The sequence below is a fragment of the Gallinula chloropus genome (assembly GCF_964237585.1).
Source record: "Gallinula chloropus genome assembly, chromosome: 4".
Taxonomy (NCBI): Eukaryota; Metazoa; Chordata; class Aves; order Gruiformes; family Rallidae; genus Gallinula; species Gallinula chloropus.
In genome coordinates, this window is record NC_140088.1 from 28,219,013 (window position 1) to 28,245,994 (window position 26,982).

The window sequence follows — 26,982 nt, forward strand, 5'->3', positions numbered from 1 at the left end:
AGGAAAAAATACTTAGTCATCTAGTTAATCTTAACTAATTTTAATGCTCTTAATGCCAAAGTTTTACTTACTTTCTGATTTTCATGTGGGGAAGAAAATGTTTCAAAACCTAACAATGACAGTCTGCAATTACAGATTGGATTAGCTTTTCCCTAGCTTCTAGCTTCCAAAGATTCCAAGTATTATGTCATAGTAGAGATTCTGTGAAGTACTTTACATAAAATGGGAAACAAAATATCTATTTTTGAAAGACTGAGGTTGCCCAAAAATAATTAAATACATGTTTAAAACCAAACGCTGCCAAGTAGCTGACACCCAAAATCTGACCTACCTAAGAAGTGAAGAATTATTCTATCAGTTTTTAAATCTTGCTATTTACACCCACACAAATCTTGACAATAAATGCAATTACAGAAATAACATACATTACAGCATACTTGTACACATTTGTAGAGTGTTGGCCTGGTGGCGCTGGCCAGAAGAGGGAGCAGAAGTTAAAAAAACCTTCCTAGAACAAAGATGAGACTCATTCATGCTATATCAAGCAGGGAAGTAAATGGAAGGAACACCATCTTGTGTCCCATTACAAAAACATGCAGCGGAGAAAAAGAAATTCTGTGAAGTGTTTTGGGTTGTTTTTTTACAGAGCAGATTTAAAAAAAAACCCAAACAAAATGCAAACAAGCACACTGACCTTACCTTTGCACAAACACACGTGCCTTTCTGCATAACAGAAAAATACATCCTTATCACAAACAGCAACATACCTAATATAGTTGTCCTCTATGACATTAATCTACTGTTTCTAGGCACCCTTCTGCATTTTTTTACTTATTGTAAAGTTTTTACCTGCAGGTTAATCTCTGCTTCATAGAAAGTTAAGCAGGAACAGTAGTGTCTCTCTGAGTCTATATCAGTCAGAACCACCACGAAGAAGGTTGGCTGTTTTCTCTCTTTCGAAAGCTGCCATCCTCCAGGCTGGCAAAACTAATGAAACAAATGAAAAAAAAAGAGAAACATATAGTTAAGCAGTAATATAAATGTCAAGAAATATTGTTTAAAAAAACTTTTCATAAAACATTATCTTAATTGAGAAGCTCCTTTCCTTTAAAATGCAAATATGCAAGGTTGCAAAATTTAGAGAAAATAGGGAAAATCCAGTAGGTCTTGAAGTTGGTCAGACTGATATAAATCTAGTCCTATACACATGAAGGGAGATAGAATAAACTCTACTAATGGAAGATGTGTTCCTTTGAATTCAATATTCAAGATCATCTTTGCAGGGTTTAACAGGCAAAAGGATGAATAAATTGTCACATTATGCAGGCTTCATTTTGAGAACAGGTTAGAATTTGATGATAAAATTGCTGTGCTTTGGAACATCTCTACGTTTTTAATTGTTCTATTAATTTATATAATGAAACACAGATGCTCCACTTGTACCTACCTGCAAAGCCATTCAATGTACACCTACAAAAGACTATTTGTAGAGCAATATTTTTCACCCATTTTAAACACTTGGAATTTTATTCTTAAATCCCCATACCAGGGATATGAGTTTTGGACACCTGTGAAAAATATGTTCAAGTTTCATTACTTTGTAAGTCTGTAAAAGAGAATTACTTGCTTCTCAGACTAAAAAAAGGCTGCAATTCTCCAAATACTTCATATGTACTTAGAAAACTATATTTCTAAGCTCTTGCAGGAGCGAGCAGACTAACCGTGTGCAAGGCTTAAAACACGTCATATAAATCTAAGTCCTTTCAGGGCTGTGGCAGCGCAAGTGATTATAACCAAAGACAGCAATTCTGACCCTAGAACATAGATGCTCAAGCAATATGAACAAGAGAACTACAGCTCAAGAGCAAAGGGAAAAGTGTATGTTTTTTTCTTCTTTTTTAAGTGACCAGAGTCCAGTTTGCTGGAGATTCTTGACATGGCCTTTGTGGAATTTCATATTCACTGTTTCTTTTACTTAACGCTGAAGTCACATACACAAAAAAACCCCGCAAAGTACATAATTATTAGCAAAACTATAAAAAATTTACAAGGGGAGAAGGTAATAGCCACTGTATGTATTAGTGGGGGGACAAGACCCAACAACCAAAATCCCAAAACCCACAAAACACCACCACCACCATCACATTTCTGGAATTGTTCAACAATGCAGATAGCAAAGAAACCAGAGAGATAGGTCAAAATGCCATGTTTCCAGCAATTGCTTCTTTCCCCTGCACAGCTGCTAAAAACTGAGAGGATGAAGAGTAAGTTATAAACGAACATTTCCTACAGATTCATCTTTAGAACCTCTACGATAAAACCTGGGTAGTCTTGTAGGTGAACAGCAGTTAAAACTCTGCCTCTGATATACAGTTTATTTTATGATCCTGGGAAAATTTTCAAAACCAAAGTTCTCTCATGTCACATTCTTCATACTCTAGATAGTAAGCTTAACACTTCTGAGTCTGCGTCTTTAGAAGTGCTAAGCACTCCGTCCTGCAGCTGAAAATAACTTCTGAACATCAAAAGTACTCTGAGAAACGACATCCTAGTCATTCCAAGCTAAGCATCCAGTATTAGTCCATGACTTTGATAATACTGGCCTAATCTCCCTTTGGTTTTGATCCCATGCCAGTTAAAAAAAAATTGTAAGATATGACTATTAATCTTGCAGAACTGCTATAAAGATAATGTAATATAGTTGATACATACAGGATTTGTAACAAAAGCTTCATTGAGAAGTTTGACAATAAAATCATTAGTTCTGCATGTACTGAAGAGTTTAGGTGTAGTGTAGTAAATGAAACTGTAGACCAAGAAAGATAAAACTCCCAAAACTCTGAATAGATGTTTGTTCAATGCATATGAGCTAAATTAAGTTTGCTTATGCAGTTCTAGTTCTGGCACTTCTTAAGGTCTGAACACTTGAGTTGACAATTTTAACACTTTTTCAGATCTGCAAAGGCTACCACTGCTCACGGGAGATCCTTTCTGGTGACAGTGCCCTTTAACTTTACAGGTAATTTCCCATGTCACACCTGGCAGTGACAATCCAACAGATTCCAAGTGTCCAGAATTCCTGGACAAATAACCATCCCATGTGCAGAAAACACCAACCTACTAAAGGCACAGAAAAGTTGGCACAGTCAATCAATCCACAATATATTCTGCACCCAAATGACAAATACATGAGCTTGGGATGTGTGGCTTACACATAGCTGGTTGTCACACTGTATACACAGAATATACCGATTTTGAACTTTAAAGTATTAGTAGGCTGACTTCAGATACACTTTTTGTATTTATTTTAAATAAAGTGTACTTAAAACTAATTCTTTTTATTGTAATAAGCCATTACTACCGTGCCTACTTGCATTAAATTTATACTAACATCTGTCCTCTAAACTGAAAAATGCAAAGGGAAATCAACAACTAAATGTTTAGTTATCAGAAGTGACTGTCAATCTGGGCAGCCTGCTCTCAATACCTACCTCTCTATGCATGTCTAAACCCTACTCATGTCAGTGAGATGACTTCTGGATTTCAAAATGATCTTGTGCTTAAGTTATGCTTTCTAGATCTGGATTTACTAGAAAACAACTGCAGTAGCATACATCCACTGGCTACACAGAAAATCTGTGTTTTAAAATAAACTGGAAGGAATTTACAAATATAGAGATTGAGGATAAAGACAACATGCTCCTCCAAGAACTTAAACAATGAATGATTCTGAGTTTCCTTACAATAAGGTAATAAATGTTAGTGTAGTATTTGAAATGCAAACAAGATTGAGAAAAACTTTCCAAATTAAGTGTAAATACAAGCTACTATCCAGTATGATTACCGGCATAGTCAGGCCAGTAAGAGCAGGAAAATGTTTCCTTACCAACCCAGATGCTATACCAAAACAGACAAAAGCACCACTGTGAATACAATTCAAAGGCCATGTGCTCCTTCAGTAAACAAGAAAAAAAAACAGAAGTTTTTAAAAATGAACACACTCCCATATTGTTTCATTTATTTGCCAGAATTCTTGGAACCAGAACATAGCATCTATCAAAGACATTGAGAATTACAAAGAATCAGCTTGTCTAGCACACTATTTAGAGAAATAAGCCTCTAATGGTGGTGAGTGCTTCAAATCAACTCCACGTTACATTTGATTGCCTTCTAAAACCTGGTACAAATATCCAGAAGTTGTGCTGAAGAACATGTGAGATCTTATATTCAAGGTGCTGAAATGACATTTCAAGCATTGTTAGAAACTGCAGGTGTCCATTGAAGCAAATAAGTTTCTCTTAAGTATTCCTATAAATGCTTTCAGACTAAACATGAAACCAAACATTTTAAAATGACGCAGTGTTTTAAAACTGTGTAGCTGGGTTTGTTACTTTAAACATTTTTTATGTCCTTACAAGCCTTCCCTCTAAAGTCTAGATGTGATTAATGAACATTTAAACATGACGTTTGTTTCTTCTAATTTTTATAAGCCAAAACAGTTGCCTTTGCTTGAATCGTGAATGTGTTCTTTCTTTCCTACCTAAAACCATAGCCGTAGACCTATTCCTTGCCTTGTCCTTCTCTGCTAAAATTAATCATTTGCATAAATCAGCATTTATCTTAGATATACTGCATACAGATTTAGTTTCTAAAGTCACAGACTCATAGTATATCCTGAACTGGAAGAGACCAACTCCTGACTCCACACAGGGCAACACAGAAGTTAAACCATGTATCTAAGAGTTTTGTCCAAGCACTTTCTGAACACCAACAGGCTCGAGTCAATGACAACTTCCCTCGGAAGTACTCTAGAGGACCGGTAAAAAATTTAAGAAAATTGTAAAGAAGTCACAATTTCTATTAAAGCATTGAAAGAATTAGGATGTAGGAAGAGGTTTACTGCATACTGTGGAAGTGAAGATAAAATGGTATTATTATACTCAACAGTAATTATATATTTTTCAAGGTTCATTAGAGAAAAATTTTAGTCATTTGTACCCTTAGTGTGGCAGAACTAGATTATATGTTGTCCATACCTGTCGATCAGAAATTACTCATCTGCCAAACTGCATGATAGAACTTGGTCATTTACCTCGGGGTTTGCACCCCAAGCACAACCAAGTCCGTATCAAAACCCTCAAATAAACATTTTAGTTGGGTCTGTGCAGCTACAGACAAGAAGACTGCACTATCTGCACTTTTCACTGTTTTCTGTGTCACTGATTTGTCAGCTTTCCATCAGAAATCCACTATGACTGGTGGCACTACCTAAGTGCAAAGGGGAAAAAGCTTGTTAAGAAAGTTTACGGCATGATACATTCTTTGCAAGTCATCTGCATTTTTTGAAGAATTTCTATGGAACAGAAGACAAGGTCTGTGATATGCCATTACAGAATCCTGCACTAAACACAATTATTTATTTTAAAATATATTCTCACACTATATATTTTCTTTCTAAATATATTTCCACACTTGTTTCTTGTTAAATAAAATCCAAAGCTATCTGGTTGCACATAAAATAGAAAACATTTGAACTGTACTGACAAGACTTGAATGAAAAGATCCCAAAATGACTTTAGAATCTAAAACATCTGACATAGATATCTATCTTCCTTCCTCGTTTAACTCTTTCAACAAATAATTGATTCTCCCTCGGATCACTCTGGACATGAAGTTTCATTTTATCAAGTCTGCTTCTGTAGGTTTTCTTTTACTTTTCAAATAACTGTGCTTTGTTTTTTACTTGTATCATCATCTTTTCTACAAACCTCCCTGAAAATAAAGGGCCATGTTCTGGACATTATGTGAAGGAAGTTTGTTCCATCTGGACTTGCATGACCTAGCACCAGCTGTTGAGTATTTCACCATTTCACCATTCACTTATGTACGGAATTTTGGCAACAGAAATTTTCTTTTTCAGATGCATACCTCTACTTAAAACAAAACAAAACAATTACAATGCTCGCTGGCATAATAAAAAAGCAATGTTATGAAGTTGTAAATCTGAGGAAATGCTTGGAGCTTTGGGGATATCTATGAATGTAAACAGAATACAAAATATACACTGAATTTTATAACATCGTCCTGCTTTTCAACCTCTTGTATCTAAGAAACTGCATGTTTATCTTTAGCCTAGTCTGAAATAAAACTAGTGCACTTAAAAGTGTACATGGAATTACTTCCAGGTAAAAGCCCATTTGAACTGATGTAGAATATTCTGATGATCAACCATAAACAACTAAATGCACTCAAAAAAAAAAAAAAAAAAAGCAAGCTTTTAATCATAAAAGAACTATAAAGGCCTGTTCTTCCCTGGAACCACTGAAGAGCTCCCCAAGATGAATCTGTACATAGTCACACCCTGGGGCACCAGTGAACTAGCAGAACCAGGTGCCAGGATCTCCCTGTGTCTGCACAGTTTCTTATATCTGCCACCAGAGAAGGGAGTGAGTAAAAAAGCAGCTGCTTGTGTTTTTTTTCTCCTAAATGTGATTCCCAGAGGCACTGTGACCATCACTGATGGGCTCAGCCCTGGTTAGCGAGGACTCTGGCCTTGAGCCAGCTGGTGTTGGCTCTGTTGGGCCTGCAGAGAGTTTCTGTCTGCTTCTTGCAGAAGCCCCCCTGCAGCCTCCCCTTCTTCACCAGAACCCAGACACGCAAAACTATGACAGGTGTGTACAACCCAGCTACCCATCTCTCCTGACCAGGCCAGTCAGAGGTTAAGAAGCCAACATTAATATGTTTCATTAATTTCAGACTTTCTAACTAATGACATCAGAGACAGAGGAAAGGCAAAAGGATTGCTAATACACACTGTTCCTTTGAAACTAAGCAACTGCTTTTTCCCCTTAAGTCAAAAAAACCACACTTACATACCTGCACATACTGGTGTTACTGGATATTACCCACCCCTTAGTTTCTCACAACTGAACTGGTTGAAACACTGAGGAATCACGGTAGAAGTGACACGAAGGGGGGTTGTTACTACAGGTAACATTACTGGCTGAGAAGAGTTACAGGTGACTCCTCGCTTGGGACAGAGTGTCCCCACATACCCTGGGCATTTCCACCTCAGTAGGCAGATCCTCAGTCAAACATAAAAAACATGTCAAAAAGCACTTCCCCTCAGTGGAAAGATCCTCAGCCACATTCTTGGGCTTCCTAAGGCTGAAAGATCTCTCAACAGCACTAACACTGCACATACGACAAATGAGATATTCTTTACTTTGAGTTGCAGACTGAAGGGATCCTCAGTAATCTGGTGCTCAAGTTTGTAACAGAGACCATGCAGCAAAAGTCCAATAAAAGAAGAAAAGTTATAATTGGGAACATCTCAATTAAAAATCAGCTAATTGATCCTTTAAAGTCACAGAGAGAACTCTTTTCCTGAAATTCATCAAGAACTGGGTTAACCTTCCCTACTTACTAGCAAGTACATTAGACTGTGTGTATATATCTACACTTGCACCTGAAAAAATAAATAAAATGCAAGTTCATTGCTTTGCCTTTTTAAAACTTTGTAATAGTATGTAATTTCAAACATTTTTCCATGAGGAACTAGTATACTGAAAACCCAAGCTTGCAAAAATCATTTCTACAAGGACTGTTTTAGAGATTCACAGAACCGTAGGGATTAGAAGGGACCTCTGGAGACCACCTAGTCCAACCCCCTACTATCCCAGTGGCTTATTTAAATTTAAAAAAAAAAAAAATCTTCTGACTATTTCTAAACAAAAGGAACCTAGATTACAGATGTTGTGACTTAAGAATACCTATAGTATTCTAATACTTTTATTTCAGAAATAGTACAGGAATAATGGTGACATTCTGAATGGGGTTTTCTTCTCAAAATGGACTTCCAGCATCTCTAATCAAGTCTAGTAAGGAAGACACATATGTACAGTAACCAGAAATTCTCAGACACACATCAGTTTGCCAAGGCAAATACAAATCCATTAGGTGTCCCACAGCCCATGGAAAAGGCCGAGACCCCACCTGCAGCCCGTGGAGAGGCCCCATGCTTGAGCAGGTGGAGACATCCAGGAGATGCTGTGACCCACGCTGGAGCAAGCCCCTACCAGCACCCGCACCCCATGGAGAGAGGCAGAGACACAGAGATGAGCAAGGGAGAGATTCGCGCCAGAACAAGTTTACTGGGGGGAGGCTTGACACCCCACAGAGGCCTGGGACTGAGAGACATTGTGGTTTATGACTGCCCACCATAGCAGTGACCCAGGCCGGGGCAAGAGCTAAAGCCCTGTAGGAAAGGACACTCTCTGGAAAAGTTCGTGGAGGACTGTGTCTCATGAGTGGGACCCTACGGTGCAGCAGGGGAAGGGTGGGTGGAATGAATGCCCAGCCCTGGCCAAGAAGGAAACCAACTTTCAAGGAACTGACCGAAGCCCCCATTTTCCAGTCCCTGCCCCGCCCTGTACCACAATGGGGGTGGAAGAAGGGAACAAAATCATGACTAAAGGAAAGTCTGCCAAGATGGGAGGGGTGGGGGGAAGGTGCTTTAAGATCTCATTATGCTTCTCATTATCTGACTCTGGTTTCACTGTGTGTGTAGTGTAGTGTAATAAATTAGATAGTTTTCTTTGCTTCACTCTGTGTTGAGTCTGTTTTGCCCATGACATTAATTATGGGATGATCTCTCCCTGTCCTTATCTTGACTCTGAAGCCTCTCAATATATATTTTCTCCCCTGTCCAACTGAAAAGGCAAGCGATAAACTGACTTTGGTGGGCATCTGGCCTCCAGTCAGGCCTAAACCACCACACACTAAAACAATGGTTGATTTATTTTGGGATTATTTTTCTATTTTTACTGAACATTGTCTATGCACTTGAGGAGATTGGTACTCATCTAAGGTCCGCAGGCCTAGAAGCAGTTTCCATTTAGAAACATAAAAGAGAATTTTATACGTATGTATCAGCCAAGCATAAAACATTTACTTTACCTAATACACATTATTCTCTCCTCCTCTCTCCCCTGCGTTATTTTTTGACAGTAGTAGCAGTGTGTTACAACAACAGCCATAAACTTCTCAAGTCTTAAATGACTTCCCAACTAATTTTCTAGATAATGTTATAAACTATTTTCCAAAAGATATACAGCATGCACAAGTATAATTCTTGTATTGGCTGAATGTAAAAAAAAAAAAAAAAAGTACAGCGAGGTAATTAATGTACATCACTCAACAATTACAACTGGTGCACAATAAACTATTTATAGGATGACAAATTTTGATTTTGACATTTTAATTATTAAATATTCATCCAGAGAAACCAGTCAATGTTATATAAAATAGCACTGTAACACACAAAGTCCTCATTTATCTTGTTTTTACAGTTTACATCCACACAATCAGATAATAAATGACAGTTAATACCATTATCCAGCCTATGATGTTTGAAGATGCAGTCTGTTGCTCTCTACAACTGTAAAAAAATGCAAGCAGCCTTGTTTTAAGATTTTTGCCTTCATTACCTTCTATCTCTTTAAAATGTATCTACCAGAAAAGGGTTTGAATACTCAACAGTTAGGAAAAAAGCATATGGGTGTTATGTGTGGAGAGTAAGGATGTGGTCAGGCAGTGTATATCAAAAAGAACAGCAATCTAAATTGACAGAGGCCTAGCAACTAGAAGACCTGTGACTGCTGCGGCAAAATAGACTTAAAAGATTTAAAAGAGATGCCAACAGCCTCAAGATGCCAAAATGTAGAACACAAAGTCTTGAAATATTAAAAGTAATTAACAAGTCAGAATTTGCTCTGAAAAGAGAGAAGAAAGTCTAGAACATAGAGAACAAACCACAAAAAGGGTAATACACACCTTAAAACCCCTAAATGAAATACATACGATCCAAACAAAATGGTAATTTCTTTTTGAAATCTACCCCTTCATAATGCAACTCTCAACCTCACTTCGAGTTCCACAAGGTGTCCAGAGGGGCAACAGAATGACTAACAGGAAACCAGATCAACACAAGCAGCAGGCTGCAAGTTAGCAAGTGTAATACAGGGAAGGGATATATGCTTCTAGATATGGCTCTTGGGGTTTCTTCAAAAGCTCCATGTTCTACACAAAATCTCCATGTGTTTGGGCAGGTCAGACTCAACCCACACAGATTCAGCTAACTTTTGATGTTAAAGTGACGTTCTTTAACATCCAAATCTTGCCTTGCCTGATTACCTCCTCTCCATAGACTGAAACAAATGGGTTTCCCAAGACCAGATCTAAGTATTCTGGTCTAACCAACCTCTAGAAATAATGCCAGAAAAATGGAGGTGCCATCTATTCTAGTGAGTTATCAACTCTCTTAATCATTATGGATACCAGACATCAAGTTACCCTGTGTTACTCTATTTCAAATCCAAATACTGTTTTATGGTCCATTTAGCCCAGTGAGAACATGTCCCTCCCAACACAAACACTTAAACCTAGTAAGGAGAAATCAGGGGAAAGGAGGTGGCAGGGGGGCTGGCATGGAGAAGTGGCTTTTGGAAAGCCTTTAAGTTTTTTAAACAGGTCGACCGTCATGTAGCCCAGCATGTGTCCCTTTAGTCATCTAAATATTAGAAGGCCTGAAAAGAGAGCACATCCTGGACCACGTCCCACAGCTTGCTAAATGCATGGTCACAACAACCACTCCTATCAGCCGCTACACTATACCTCATGCTCACCACCACCCTCAAATTAATTGGAGATGCAAGGGACAGAGGTAACTACAACAGGTCACTGCACCAACAGCTTTCTTCAGCTAAGAAAACTTAAATTAAAAATATGCAAAGGAAATTACACAAAAAGCAGTATATTTCTGGTCTGTTCATTCTGGAGATTTAACAATACTTCGCCTGGTGTTACTATTTCCGACTTACAGTCGGAATCAATTTCCTCTTTTGCAAGTGTAAGCTTCCACAAAGAAACAGAAGAGGAAGCATATAAAGATAGGCAAATGAAACATGGCTAAAAATCTCACAACAAAACATCTTCTCGTGTGAAAGTCCAGACTAGGACCTGAAATAAATAAATAAATATTACTGGATTGTGGTATGAATGTACCACATTAAAGAAGTTCTGTACATTGGCTGCTACTACTGAATTTCACATTCCCACAGCATTCATTAAGAAAAATAGGAAATGCGTTTCCTGTCAGCACTCTCACCAAGAACACAGTAAAATAAGTTTTTTTAAAAAAAAGACAGCTGAAAAGTTTGGTGCTTTCCACTGAGCCTTCAATTTCCTGTGTAGAAAAATGGGATCAACAATATGAGACATACTTGTCCTCTCTTCCCAACAAAACTGAGGCCTGTAATATAACCAGGTGACATTACTACTAGACAACATTACAGGATTTCTTTAATGGGTGTAGTAGGAGGGTCTGTCTGGTAAAAGCTCTGGTATAAACAAAACGGCTTTGTGCCACTGTAGATGTTTTCATGTGCATTGTTGGCATTCCAGTAAACAGTTCGTTTGAGGAACTGACTGCATTTCCTCCAGGTAGGTTTGCAGAATTCAGTAGTTTCTGAATTAGAAGATTTTAGGAGATTCCAAAATGTGACAAAATGAAACTTCAGAGTGGTTTGGCATTGAGAAAGTTTGTATTTGTAAGTTCCTATCTAATAACAGCAACTGCTTTTCCTCCCTTGTGGTGTTTCTCCAGGGTACTCCATCTTTGGAAGGCATCTTAAAATTGAGTTTTGCATAATCACGCTAAGACTTGTATGTTCTGCATTCTCCACACATGGTAAAAAGAGCAAAATTAAGCATAAAAGTATTTACAGGGAGCATGCTTCTGTCATAAAATGTTAACTGGACTTTAAAAAGAAAGAAAAAGGAAAAATATGAGAAACTGATAAGATTTTTAAACAGACTGGCTCAACTAACACAGAAAAACTGAGGAGCTCTTCACCATGACAGTCCATATTCCACAAGTTTTCCAAAAGGGGGAAATCCAAGGGGGCTGCAGACATTATTCCTGTGCTTTAAAAGGGTAAAAAGAAAGTCCATAGGAAAACGTAGACTAGTTCAGCAGAACAGTCAACTCAGGTAATTTAAAAGGCATCAATCTGAAGCTGTATCAAAGCCAAAACCAAATGATACAAATAGAATGAGGACTGGAACATTTCTGTAACAAGCAATCCATTAAAGCAATTTTGGGGGTGTGGGGTACCAGAAATACAATGCAACCATAACCATGGGGTTTACTTGGAATTTTTGTTTTTAATTCTTAAACACACTTAATTCGATACTTTGTGACAATTACATTTTAAAAGTACATTGGATAGCATTAGTATGGCATAATTTCCACGGATTAAAAGGCTAGCTTGCTGACAGCCTGGAAAAGATAGCCATTAGTAGAGACACACATCGATGATGACACCTCTACTGAAGAAGTATTAGCTAATTCCCCACTCTCCTCCTCCTCCCAACTAAAAAGCCTCATCCTTCCCATGTGTCATTACTGGGCAGTGATAGAAAGTCACTTTTAAACACAGTGTAGAAAATGCAGAACAGTTTTCCAAATAAGACACTAAAAAGAAAAACAAACTAAAGAAGCTGTAAATCTGGGGCTGGAAATCAAGTGTCATGTCATGAGTTTGAAAGAGCTTAGCTTTTTCAGTTTACTGCACAGACAGTTGAGAAGCACTTTATACAGTAGTTACATGCAGACAAGCTATTTGCTAGTAACAGGATTTCAGGTAAAACTGTTCCAGATCCAGTGCATTACAAGATTCATAAGTCATAATCATATCAATTCAAAACTCAAAATGTCACTCCCGAGTCAGTGAAGGGGACAGAAAACTGGAACAGGTTATCAGGGTAAGCATACTCCAGTTTGAGTCCTTCATGTAAAATTGAAGGGCTTTTTGGAAGAAATGATTCACTCCGTGTGTGTCGGCATTCATCAGCCCAGATTGGTGTGGGATCTGGGTATCTGGGTATGAAACCAGGGCCTGAACATGCTCATAACACCTGAAGCGCTACATTATGATATGGCTATAATCAGATCTACATTAGAGCTTCAACTGGTCAAGCATTTAGATTTAGACAGAATTTCCACCTGAATGCCTACATGGGCATCAGAGCTTTTGCAAAAGAGCCAGCAACAGCAATCCAGCACCTCATGGAGCTGGCAGGTACTTCAGAAAAGTCTGGCTGGTCTGCCTTGCTACTTCAGAGAAGTCTGGCTGGTCTGCCTTGCTTACGTGACTAAAAGTTGTATGTCAGACTAAGGGCTGAGAAGGAATTTTCTACCAAATCAAGCTGAGAGGGATTCATGGATTTCTTCTGCTGGTTTGTTTTCCTTTGTAGTCTATGGCACATTGGTATCATCAGTCCTATCAATTCCCTTAAGATCAAGAGATGCTCTGGTGTCATCCTAATCTCCAGACCTGGTACTAGCTGGTGTTCACTAGAACTGTTGGACACTATCACAAATCAGTGATGCTAATTAACAGACTTCAGTCAGACTAAACAAACAGATATATTATGTATGATCTTCCCTGTGAAAAGGGAAAAGGGGAAGGGGGGTGGGAGTTTTAAAGAGGAAATTGACTGTTTACTGGTTATGAGCAACATACCCAAAAGGTTATATACCTTTTTATATGGTGAAATTTGGTTCTTGGAAAGTACTGACTAGGACTGGATATTAAGTAATAAATATTTTTCAAGTGGGTTGGTAGGGATTAGATAATTCTATTTTACCTTGATAATTTAATACAGCTTGACAATTTAATACAAAATAATTAGTCATGCTCTATACTTCTACAATAATTTACTGCTTTAAAATGTTAGTTATCAATAATCAACAAAAACAATGCAATGTTTAGAGAAATGAAAAATGTGAGCTGTTTACTGCTTGGGAAAAAAAAAAACACTTGCCACCTTGATCTCAAGATAGCCAACAAGTGCAGAAAAAGCATTTCCCTTAAGCACACTTGCACATTTCAACTGCATACAAGTGCAGTCTGAATTGACAGCATGCCCAGAAAGCGCCTTCTCTTAGCTCTTCTCTGGTGGGATAATTCCATAGGCACCTGGGCAGCCCCAGACATTCTTTCAAATGGAACATCACTGAGCACCATCAATTATAGATCATCTCATAAAATACAGGGAGTAGAAAGAGAAGCCACATTTTTTTCATGTAAACTGCACAAAAGACAGGGAAAATATATTGTTGTTATATGTTAAATTACCAAATTATTATTACACAACACAAGAATCTATTGAACAGTATGAATTAATACATAGAAATGAAATAGCAAAAATCACATTCTCGTTGAAAACATTGAATAACTAACTTGTTTCTTTCCCAAAATTCATTAAATGTTAGTGGTACTCCTATATATAAAAATAGAAACAAGAGTCAACCGTGGGGGGTTCCCTTCTACTGTCCCATAAGCATAGAGAGGAAATAGAAATAGTTCAAGGCATCTGTAATGTCTTAAATACTTTGAATAAAATAAAGAGCCAAAACACTTAACAGTACTGAATTTTATTCCAAATTATACCCAAGAGGAAGCCATCTGCAGGAAAACTAAAAAGTAAACCAAAAAATCCAACACACTTTTGACTTGGACATCACTTGTGCAATACAGCTATCCAAAAGGACAGCATGTTCTTTTAAAAGAATGACTACTTATTCTTTCGTGATACGGGCAACAAGAATCACCTGAAAACTTTCAGACTTTAACTACTAGGAATAAATTATGGAGTGTTCCAGTGAAACACTAAACTACTAGTTCTTTTATGTTTCTCCTCATTTAGCATAAAATATTGCTATATTGGCACAAACCATCTCTAGAAGATTCTGAAACTGTTTGAAGCTACCTACAGTCAAGTAAACCACTGTTGTTCTGGTCAAGTTTGAAAGGAGAATGAAACCTGAGGTCTAAAATGCATTAGTGGTTAGCAGTGACACTCAAGGCCATGAAAATGTGAAGCCACTGTAAACAGATTTCAGGTAACATTTCAATAAAGAAATAATAACATTTAGTTCAGATGTACACTCATAGTAAAACTAAAATTCAATATGTCGGGAAGACGTTTGTAAAATGCCACTACAACACATAATCTATGCCGGTCAGACGATGGTTATGTCACAAGTGTCAAAGATGACACCACCTCAGACATGATGGTCTTGTCTGAGCAGCAAGGACTGCAGCTGCCTACAAATATATCAGTGTATTCATCATTTCGTCTCAGGAGTAATGAGACAAGACGAGCAGAAATACTCTACTGCACGCAGCATTTCCTGATGCATCAATGTTTCCTACATTCCTGAGTTTCCAAAATATGAAACAGATCATACTAAATAATAAGAAAAAGTATTTGCTGTAAACTCCAAACAAATTAAGTGAGAATTTGAAAATAACTATGCAGTCCTGGACAAACATTAGAAGAATAATATACGAGGTCTGACAATATGTGTATGGGTTACATTAAAAAAACAAACTGAAAACCAAGCAAAAACCCCCCTTTCAACTAGGAAATGTGCTGACACACAGTATTTGAACAACTGACGATACTGTCCTACACTCAGCTCACAACAGCACAAAAGAAAAGCAATTTTTACATGTATTTGGGTATTCAAGGACCCTTTAAAACATTTCAGAAATTTTCCACTATTTTCACATTTGCTAGTCAGCACCATGCAATTTAAGAAATAATTTCTCTTTCTTACAAAAAAGCGTAACAGGAAGGAGATACCACCTAATGGTTTTGGCCCGCACAGATAAACTGAGAGCAGATTGCCAAAGTGATTTTTTAATTATGCACAGATCTGTACCAAAATAGAAACCAACAGACTATTTTTCAAGAAATTACATCCTCTGGTCCTCCAGATTTTCAAGATAGTAACTATATCCTTAAATCTTGAGCCTCAGCAACCTGAAAACACTGGCTGTGTAGAGACCAAGTCATAAATACAGGCCTACACATTTCTGCTAGTCGCCATATAGTTACTGTACTTTATTTCACAGACTACATTTCACTGGGGGAATAGTGGGGTGGGAAGGGGAGGAATATATCCACTTAATGCCAGAACTGTGTTCTAATTTATTTCAAATTGAGCTCAAATCTTGAATACATGAACTTAAGCCTGAAAGTCAAATGTCTAATGAATGTCATCTTTTGCAAAATTTTGCCTAGGGCTAGGAAATAAACATATTTAAAAGATCCCAGCTCCTCTTAGTATTACTGCAAAATCTTCATGCTGTCCCTGTTGGTTTGAAAGACTGAAGCTTACACTGGTCAGAGATAGCCTATACTATAATATGTGTAGACTGAAAATGCCAGCTAGATGACACCAGTAATAGTTCTACACTAACTTCTTTTTTTTAATATTTAACCTGGATCCAAAGGACTTACACCCAAAAATTCATTATACATGATTCCAGGAGAACTTCTCATCAAGTTCAGCAAAACAAAATGTGAAGTCCTGCACTTGGGGAGGAATTTCTCAAAAGAAAACTATACAAATACATTTCCTTAATTGTTCCTATGCAGTGATTTTTAAATACCTTGTTTAACTTTCTGTCCCCCTGCAATGGAAAGTGATCCACTACAGTAAACACAGGCAGATACACAAACCTACCAAAAAATGTTTGTAGCCTTCCCCAAGAAATTACCTTAATCTACTAAACCAGCAAAATTTTAAACTCTCCTCATAACTTAAACTGTCATAACTCAAAACCTAAAGATTCTCATTTGTATTACCATGGAACAATGACACATTTTAAAAACATTCCTCCACATATCTTTTAAAAAAAAGATAATAGACAAGTGAATACAAGAGAAATGTGACTTAAGCAGATGAGCAGCAGATACAGGAAAGAAAACACACCACAATATGAGGTCAAAGTTAAGCAGAGGGAATGGAAAGAACAGTTCTGCCAGGATCTAGACAATGTTATCTGAAACTATAGGTTTTAAGAGTGCTCACAGACTGGTGTTCTTAATTTGTAAACCACAGCTAAACAGTATCTCCACGTCACAGAGGTTGCCATCGGATGGCCACATGTAATGGCAAAGCTGTCAAACAGCCCCCTCCCCAGCCAGTAATAGAACTGACATCCCGGTGCCCTCAGTTCACCAACTGATTCAGATGTTTTATGGTTGAAAACCAATTAGGTACCAACCACAACAGTGAGAGAGGGGAAACGTCAACAAAAAGACGTCATTTCTTTCATTATCATGAAGCCAAAAGAAATTAGCAATATACAAAGACCTATCAGCACTTCATAGTAAGAACTGGATATATAAACATGTTTACAGACTGAGTGGCAGACCAAAACTTGAATCATTATCCACAAAATCTATTTCAGTTAGTCTTCCCACCAGCATCCAGGAAAATGTAATTTTCTACCATAGCTGACCACCTACTCTTCCTGTTGCCCAGTGACTTGCTTCTTTTTGACTCATTCTTCACTTAACTCTGACTCTAATCTTACCTTTATCTTAAACCATTGCCTTTATAACCTCTAATAAATACCTTTCTTTTACAATTTACTGACAAGTACATGACTTGCAATACACTATCCCTTGATCACAATACTAAATAAGAAAGCATTCTCATTTTAACTGATTTAAAAAAAAAACTGTTGAACAACCACTTCTTCCTTGCTCCAAAAACATCAGGTCCTTTGCAGGTCTATTTTTTGTGTTCTCTTACACAGCAATGTCACGATTTTAAAAATTAGACCAAGAATTTACCTTACACATGGTCTTTCCCACACACTTTTCCCTTATTTAACCACAACTTTAAGAATAACATACTTTTTTTCTGATACAAGTATTACTTTTCTTCAACACTTCCCAAAACCAACATACACTGGCAAGCCTTCAGACATGCCTTAAACCTCCATATCTCTGAGCTGCAGGTCTGTGAAATGGTCTGGTTAAATTAAGACTTCTAGACATTATATTCCTTAATTTTTTGCAGCAATACTTGCTTTTGTTAATTACTACCAACAGCAGTGCAATAAATCTTAAAATCAAATCTTGGTTAATAGAGCGGTATGAAATGCAATGCTACTTCACAATTTTTTTCCCACTAACCATCTTGCCTTGAACCCATGTTGTTCACTGCAGTTACAGGCTGTTGCACCAGACAATTTCATCTGGGACAAAGGTATTTCAGCTTAATCCAGTAACAGTCCTGCTATTTCTTTTTGTAGCCATTTGTACAGCTAAAGATCTCTCTCTTCACTACCTTCCAATTCGGCTTGGCTTTCAACAGTGCTCACTTTGATCAAATACTCTGGTGGCATCCCATTCATGAAGAGTAATACGCCCTTTTTGAAACTTTTTCCTCCATTCAGGAAATTTGAAAGCTATTCCAAAGCTGGACACAATGCACTCCATCACAGGAAAGATGCTGGAGAAACACAGACTGTATGTCATTACTCAAGACAGAAGTTTAAAGAAAACAAAGTGGATAACATTACCACATTTGCATGGATGTGGATCTTCAGTGCTTATAGTGGACCGACTTCACATTTATGTCTCACCAAAAGCTGCCCTTTCCAAAAAATATTATCTCAAAACCACAAAGAGACAGCAATGCTGTAGCCATGACTCAAATCCTAAGAGAATTGTCTGTTTTTTCCTGTACCGCTGTGCATTTTATTTGAAGCTTCTTTGTATATATCGAGTACCCTACCCCGAGGAGTCTGAGATAAACAAATTCCTTGATAGAATTCATATCTTATAACATTGAAATGGGTAGACCGCAAAAAGAAAGTCTCAGACCTTTCCTCAGAAACAAAGTAATCTATCATCAATTTCCTAAACATAAAATAATATAAATAAGGTACAAATAGCATTACACATTTTAGCTCTTCAGTTGTAAATTACAAGACAAAGATTTTTCTAGACACAACATTAGTAACAAAAGTATGTATAATTTAAACTGATGGAACTGAACGGCTTTCCACAGTCCACTTCTGCAAACCCATCTACAGAAAACTGGCACAGCAATACGTTCCTTGTTGGCTCCTTGCCTGAAGTGCTAACCCCACCCTCTAACCGTAATAATAGTGATCACAATTTCTGGAATGATATGACGAGATTTGAACAATCCGGGCGTTCTTCCACTGCTGTGGTGACTGTGCATTTAGTACGGTGCAGTTGTGCTTAGCTAAATGCATTAAGACTTCTATATATTATTAAAACACTTGTTTAATGTTCTGGGATGAAACAACTCAGATCTTCAGCAACATCTTTAATTTCAGCTGTTGAAAACTTTTCCTTATTTCTCTGATTTACTCCATCGTAAAAAAATAATATAACAACATACTGAGGATGTGGCATAGTCTAACAGGTGTGTTCACAGCTACCGGTGCCATGTCAGCAGATCACACCTTACAGTACACACAGCTCTTCTTTCTCCCAACCAAAATGAGTCTCTTTTCAATTTAATGTAAATCCCCAAATCCGACAACAGCCACAACGGCAGCTTACACAGCACATTAAGTTATGCTTCCAGGGTAAAGTAAGTAGTACAGCACAGAACAAAGATCAAGAACAGTGTCTAACTCTGTATGTGAGAAAGAAAATTACTGATAAAACTGTAAGTATTTTGATACTATGAGTTAAAAAAAGCAAATGTCCATCTCTGAACAATAGCTTGCAATGGAACATTTCGCACACAGGTTAGCTGAATAAAGAAACGCTACTAACAGAAAGCTTGGATCGTATCCTTGTTCCTATAAAAACCATGACTTGCTAACAGCTGTATAAATGCCAGATACATTTAATGAGTGAAATGCAGAAGTAATAATGCACTTTCTTTGACTGGATGGCAGCATTATCAGGACTAAAAAATTCTAAATCTTCAAGCAACACTAAATACACCTTCAAGATTTATTTAAAAGTTGCACCATAGTATTTTCACCTTATTTAACATTATCACTAATCAACTTTGCATCAACCTATTACACTTCTTAAACGTAAAAAAATTTTTTGCAATTGTGATAATGCCTTCCACTTTTCTAAAATGTCTTCCCCCGTCTGTCCCCCCCTTTTTTTGTTACACTTCAAAACTGTTCTTCAAAGCATGTCTAAGGAGACCTACTCAATTACATACTTCAGCATCTCTCAGCACATAAGAAAGCTGTCCAAAACTAGAGAATTATTTCAAATCCATTATTTCCACACTGATTTAGAAACTGTTCCAAAGTCCAAAAAGTGAGGTACAAACTGATACTAGTACTTTCCAGAAATAGAAAGCTGGGAGTAGGAAATTACTCATCTCCCCGAACAACTGGCTATAGCCACTTGCTAATGAGTTTACTAGAAACACTTTATGGAAATGAGCAAATTCAGATGGAATATAAAGCTGACTTCACAATTTCTTGTTGCACAGTGAAGTAATTTTAGTAGCAAATTCATCACCTGTAAATGTGTCACCTGTAAGTGAGCAAAAGGAACATCAGAAAAAAAAAGGAGCAGGGAAAAGCTCTGGATATCTGTTAAAAAAAGTGAGATAAGCTGGACTGAAAACAGTGACAGTAAAATGCACACTGAGCTTCCTGTACAGCAGGGAAGTTCCTGCTGCCAGTTAATGTGGATTTTAGCCAGCTCCGCTACGGAAGAACCATTCTGATGTGCAGTGCTGACCACTGAAGGATACACCCCACTTACAACCTACATAATGAAACGGTTAAGAATGACACAAAACCTGCCATGAATGCAGACAGGTGCATGGCCACAACACCACACAATCAGGATTAAAACCAGAAAAACCCCAAGCACATTGTATAACAATCCTTGATTTAAAAGCATTTGTGAACCAACTGTTACAATAAGGAAGTTTAAAAGCCTCATTTTTAACATGACTGACATTTAAAAGTGATTTCTTATTTCCAGTGCTAACCACACAAATGCACCAAAGGACATTAACTGCTTCTAAGGGAGGGAAAAAACAGCTGTAATAGATGGGAAATTATAAGCAGAAATCAAGGGAAGTGTTTGTCCAGTCAGCAGTGCATGTGTTTGACCAGTCACACAGCTGACCAACTGCTATCTCAGGAAGTAACTTATAACTCTGTGTCTCAGCTGCTGATTTTCTGTGTGATAATCAAAGTTACTTCTTACAGGTATTCCCTAATTGCTACTACTCTGAAAAACTTGGATCAAAAAGTTGATTTGGTAATCAAAATTGCTAGCTGAATGAAATATGATGATATGATATGAGCCTTGGGTACAGCAGTCCTAGGCAACTGCCCCATGTTAGGGAACACCCATTCACAGCAAAGAAAGTGACTTCATATCCTTCCACAGTGGCCTTCAGTAGGAGATCATGAACCAGGATCTCGAGTGATCCTAACTGTTCCTGATAATCTCTAAGGTATTTACTACTTCAGTTTGAGTACTCAATTACAATTTATTTTAATCAATAAAAAGTTAAGACTTTCCAATACTCATCTTCAGAAGAAAAAAACCAACCCACAAACAAAATAAACCATCTGAAGTGAGAATTACTGGGCAAAGTGATGACAACTATTTCTATAACAATGTTACAGCATCAGTTATGTTTTAAGTCCCTCTTTGTACAGTAATATCACACAAATAGATTCTCTGCCTCTACTGGAATGAAAATTTTACATACCAATAGAATTGTGAGGAAAAACGTGGCTATGCCTGCAGCCCGAAAAGCCAACAGTATTCTGGGCTGCAGCAAAAGAAACATCACCAGCAGTTCAAGGGAGGTGATTCCGCTCCTCTACTCTGCTCTATCTCATCCAGCTCTGGGGTCTCCAGTAGAAAACAGACATGGACCTCTTGAAACCAGGCCACAAAGATGCTCAGAGGGCTGGAGAACCTCTCCTATGGAGACAAGCTGAGAGAGTTTGACTTGTTCAGCCTGGAGAAGGCCTTTTAAGACACCTTACTGCAGCCTTTCTGTTTACAAAGACATGGAGTGACAGGACAAGGGGTAATGGCTTAAAACTGAAGGAGGACAGATTTACATTAGATATGAAGAAAAAATTCTATACTGTGAAGGTGGTGAGGCCCTGGCACAGGCTGCCCAGAGAACCTGTGGCTGCACCCTCCACGGCAGTGTTCAAGGCCAGGCTGGGTGGGGCTGTGTAACGGTGGGGTTTGGCAATAATACTTTAAGGACACCAGATCAACACCAGAGAGAGAATTCGTACCACATGGACTGAATTGATGGCCATCAATTCAGAACAGCATCATCCTATTGGTATCCATCTCTTTGAGCCAATTAAGGGGCTAAACAAGTTTGAAGATCTTTTTTCCAACATAGTATGGAAATTAATATGAAATTAAAAAGACAATCCACTGACTGACTGGGGCAGTTCTGCCTCAAAATTAACATATTGTAACAGAAGTCTCAGGAGAGTTTCTCTCTTTTGACAAGGTTAACCAAAGAGGACAGCTTTTTAGAGAGGTGCTTCCTACAATGACATTGTATAATCTGCATGGAAGACTTGGAGGAAAAGTTTCCAAAATCTTACAGCAATTAAACCTCCTCAAGTCTTCCTTATAAAAACATTTGGAACTGGCAGCAAACATTTTTCTTGAACTTGGTCTTCGATTCCTGGTCCACAGATGTTTTGCAACAAGCTGTTGACAATATTCAAGTTTCCACTAAAACCGAAGATGTTGAAGTTTGAAAAAACCCAAAATATTACCAGAACATCAACTTCCAATCTGAAGTTTTATCCTCTTCTTCAGACAGAATAAACACCATGTCTTCAATTAATTCAAATCTCAAATATGACCACATATTATGTGGCTGCTATTTGGATCAGAACTATCAAAATGAGTAATTAAAGTACTTCACTAATACCTGCATTCTACGCTTGTATATCTTTAACATGCAAATGTTTGTTTATAGTCAAGTAAAGCCACTTATGATATTTTTATCAATCTGACAAACTAAAATGGTTGATTTTTAATACGAAATAGTGGAGATAAACTGGTCTGCCTGTATGACATGGCACAAAGGTTCAAACACAATTTTAGGCTACCATGTAAGCAGACTGATGCATAGACAGGACAAAAATCCTATAAAATCTTACACTTTAGAAACAATATATCTAAACATGAAACACAAGAAAATCTCAGCTAGGCACTAGTTTGAATTCCTTTTAATCAAGGGGAAAAAAACCTGTCAATTTTTCAAACAGAAAAGATGAAGAAACATTTATCAGGAGATTCTAGTTTCTGAGCTTTCTGGAATACAATATGCTTATAAGTAATATACATGTATAAAAATGAAAAGGCACGCCAGAAATGAGTCAACGATGTAAAATTCAAGTTTTGCAATGCTGGACATTCAAAAAATCCAGAGCAATTTACACCAAAAAGCTACATAATTTGCAATGTTAAATGGGGGCTGTGGTGGGTGGGGGTGTATGTGTGTGTGTGAAATTCGTGAAGTTTGAGAGGAAAGACATTTTTAGCTGGCAAGCACTTTTTACAGGCCAGTCATTTTTTCTTTATCTTGCTCTTGAGACCTCTTTCAGATACAAATACATTTGTTAACCATTATTATGAAGAAAATAAGGCAACTCTAAGATAGCATATTTGTACTCTTAAAACAAATCATCACACGTATTAATATACAAATCAATTTTTTCATTATTTGCAAATTCCACTCTCATTAATAAGCAGATTATTTTGATAAATAAGTTGGTTCCAACTAACTTGGCAATGTCTTCTAGATGAGAACTTTTTGTCATGAGGAACTTCAATGAATTCATGTACATTTCTGAATAAGAGTGAGTACATTACAAAGTCCCAAGACACAACATGAAGTATAAAACAATTTTTAAAATTAGAATGTAGACAAAGAAATGCCAAAATTAGAACATGAACAAATACCTATGAGAAAACTAAGTTGTCCGCTGCTTGAAAACACAATACTTCAAATTCCATTCAAAATCCTGAAAACCCATAAACGCTTACTCTAATCTTCACAATGAATTTGGAGTTTCTCCATGCAGAAATTCAGCCAACCAGATGTGAATTCAATCAAGTACGTTCCTTTCTAAGCCCAGAAACAAAGCAAAAAAAAAAACCCAAACCCAAAAAACCCACGACCAAACCCACAACAAAACATCACCAAACAAACCACCACAAAACAAGAAAGAATCAAAAAACACTGAACCACCAAACCAAAAAACCAACCCACCTTCAACTCTCCTCAGAGACTCAGGTTTTCTATTTTTCACTCTGTCAGGTTACAAACTGGTAAGAAATATTGTTATAGATCAATAAACCTACACAACATATATTGCCATTAAGGAAGAACTTTTAAATGATCTTCAGGGTAGAATTTACTAATTTCAGCTCAAGAGTGACCGTAACAACCAGAGTTCTAGAAAGAACACCCAAATTTGAGCATTGGACAGTGAATATTATGGGAAATCTCACAGGGATTGAGCTCCTATCTGAAGCTAATAAATCCAGCGAGATTCCAGCTGACAATGCAGGAACCATTGAGATAATTTCTGCATCACATTCACCACTGCTCTAGCTCTTAAAATGTTATTCTCAAGACTTCCCATCAGATTTTAGGCAGAATCAGCCCCAAGGCACTATCACTTCCTCTCCATGCAAGCAGAAAAGGGTGATACTCTTTCCTAAAGCAGGCTAGCATAGAAGCTAGAAAGTAGCATCCTCATGGAACCCTATGAAGGCCATAGTTCATCTGCAACTCAAACACTCAAAGTATGGACAGCTCTGAGTAGGGAGCTGGCTGTTTCATGTCAGAGTGGCTGTGCAGCCCAGAAAAGGATTCTTACTTTGCTACTTCCCGCTTTCCCCCCTTTCCTTCTTCCCCACTGCCCTTACTCCTACCACGGCCCAAATAACTAGACACAAGCAAGGTAAGAAAGCAAAAACTGCCCCCATCTGCCTTTCCAGGAAGCACAGCACAGGTCTTGCCAGAGTACGCAAGCTGTATGCAGATAGAGAGTTATGCATCTTTTTGATAAATCTCAGGTAGCACCATTAACTCTTATCAAACATGAACTCTTTTTAGTTGCGTTTCTAGTTACTGTAAGAAACTGTCCAAACATCCTTTCATCCCCTTCTGTTATTTTTTTTTCTCTTACAAAAAGCAGGACATTTGAATCCCTCCATATCGTTTGCATTATATCCTTTTGCACTCATCCCAAATTGCTTTCCTTCTGGCAGATACCACAATCCTGCTCCTACACCCTACTTCTTGTCACTAATCACCACACAGAGCAGTAGCTGTAGGTTAAACATCTAAGAAATTAAAGACAGTTAAAGAACACGAAACAAAAGAATCTCAACTTCTCAACACTCTAGCTAGTCTAAGTTACAGTAATCAGAATTCAAATATTTTCTTTTGAGAACAAAACGAAAGTGAAAGCAAGACAAAACCTCTGAGGATGCAAATTTGGTCCCTGTGCCACATTTGTTTTATGGAATGCAGAATTAAACCAAGATGCCTTCTTTTTCAGGTCCCCAGCACAGTTCAAACCTACAATTTCACTACAGGCCACATTTCCACTATTCAAATTATAATTTTGGAAAGCCATTGACCTTTGGTGATGCACATAGCTTAGTGTATTGCTAAAGCTGACATCAGGATTCATGGTAATGCAGAAATGCACAGGTTAAGTCTTTGAGCTCACACACCAGAAGAGAGAGGAAGAACGACCAAGTGTCTGGCACCCTGAATGGCAAGTAACCCAGGAGCAAACACTGTCCCTATCACATCTTAAATCTCAGCAGAGGAAAGCAGACCACCTGAAAGAATAATGATTTCAACAGGGTCCAATTTCCTCAAATCTTCCAGCTTGCCACCTCTCCTTCTCAAGTGATCCTAGCCATTACACTTTAAAGTCCTGTAGGCACAAGGCTTTGAAACAACAGCCTTTCCCAAGAGTATTCTTCTCTTTTGAAAAATACCTATAGAAAATAATCTTACAAATCATGCATAGTTTGAGTCTGCCAAGAGGCTAAAGCAATGGTATGCCTTCCTCAATAAAGCGTGCTGAGCACTCCACACATGGACCTTGGAAAACCAACAGTGATGGGAAAGTTTCCTGCTATGATTTAGAAAGCACTGAACAGACAGCAAGATTATCCAGTTTGCTCTGAACTTCTCATGAGCCAGAAGAACATGCAGTCTTACAAATGAACTTGCACTCAGCAGGAGCTGGACTTGCAAGCATCTCTGAAATACACACCTACCCTGTGTGTATTGATAAAGTTATTTTTATTGAGCCCAGTACCAGTAAATATATAGAGACAAGCACTGAAAAGGACAGCAATCTTTCCATACAAAGAGCTACTTTTTCCCAAGGAGTTATCTTGAGCAGCTACATTTGAAACATTCATCTAAATAAACCTCAAGATGGAGTATGTTTGCTATGATTGTAAAAATAGTTTGGATAAGTGTAATGAAAATTCAATTTGGATGATTCTCAATGGGCTGCTGAAGGTTTAACAGACTTTATTAAAGCATAAAACCATCACGATGCATATTTATACTGACTAAGCACACCATAGTCTTCCTGTAATCTTTACTACACTCTACAATTTTCAAGTTCAGCAAGTATAAATGGAAAATTAACTTCTTTTTTTAGTACTGAGAGGTATTGTAAATACAGAAATTATACCACCACTATAAATTCTGCGTATCAGACAGTTATTTTTAGTCAAACCCAGCAGAAACAAAAGTCCTTCAGCTTAATGGGAACCATTCATAGCTACAGCGAAATCTCTACTCGTTTGCATTAACAGTCTTGAGCGCATAAAACTCTTCTATGCTTCTATCAGTGACAAAACACAGAATACAAGGCACACCTGGTCAGCGGTCCTCACGCTCCTGAAGTGAAAGAATAAACTCAAACACAGCTGAGGTAAAGAAGCTGGGTCCCTGTGAAACAGTGCACAGGAAAGGAGCATGCTATCAGAGGATAGTTTATCAAAGTGGCACAGAGAGCTTCAGAGTTTGCACCTTTAGCT

At 37.7% G+C, this 26,982-nt stretch overlaps 1 protein-coding gene across 4 annotated transcripts in view; it reads right to left on the bottom strand.

Annotated features, from left to right (window-relative positions):
• SBF2 (SET binding factor 2) overlaps positions 1-26,982 on the bottom strand; it is a gene marked incomplete at its 5' end in the record, with an annotated part of 253,439 nt that overhangs the window by 145,103 nt on the left and 81,354 nt on the right. For all 4 annotated transcript variants that reach the window (XM_084263410.1, XM_084263409.1, XM_084263407.1 and 1 more), the window contains one exon: positions 850-987. In XM_084263410.1, the coding sequence (XP_084119536.1) occupies positions 850-987 (138 nt within the window). The remainder of the gene's footprint in view (positions 1-849; positions 988-26,982) is intronic.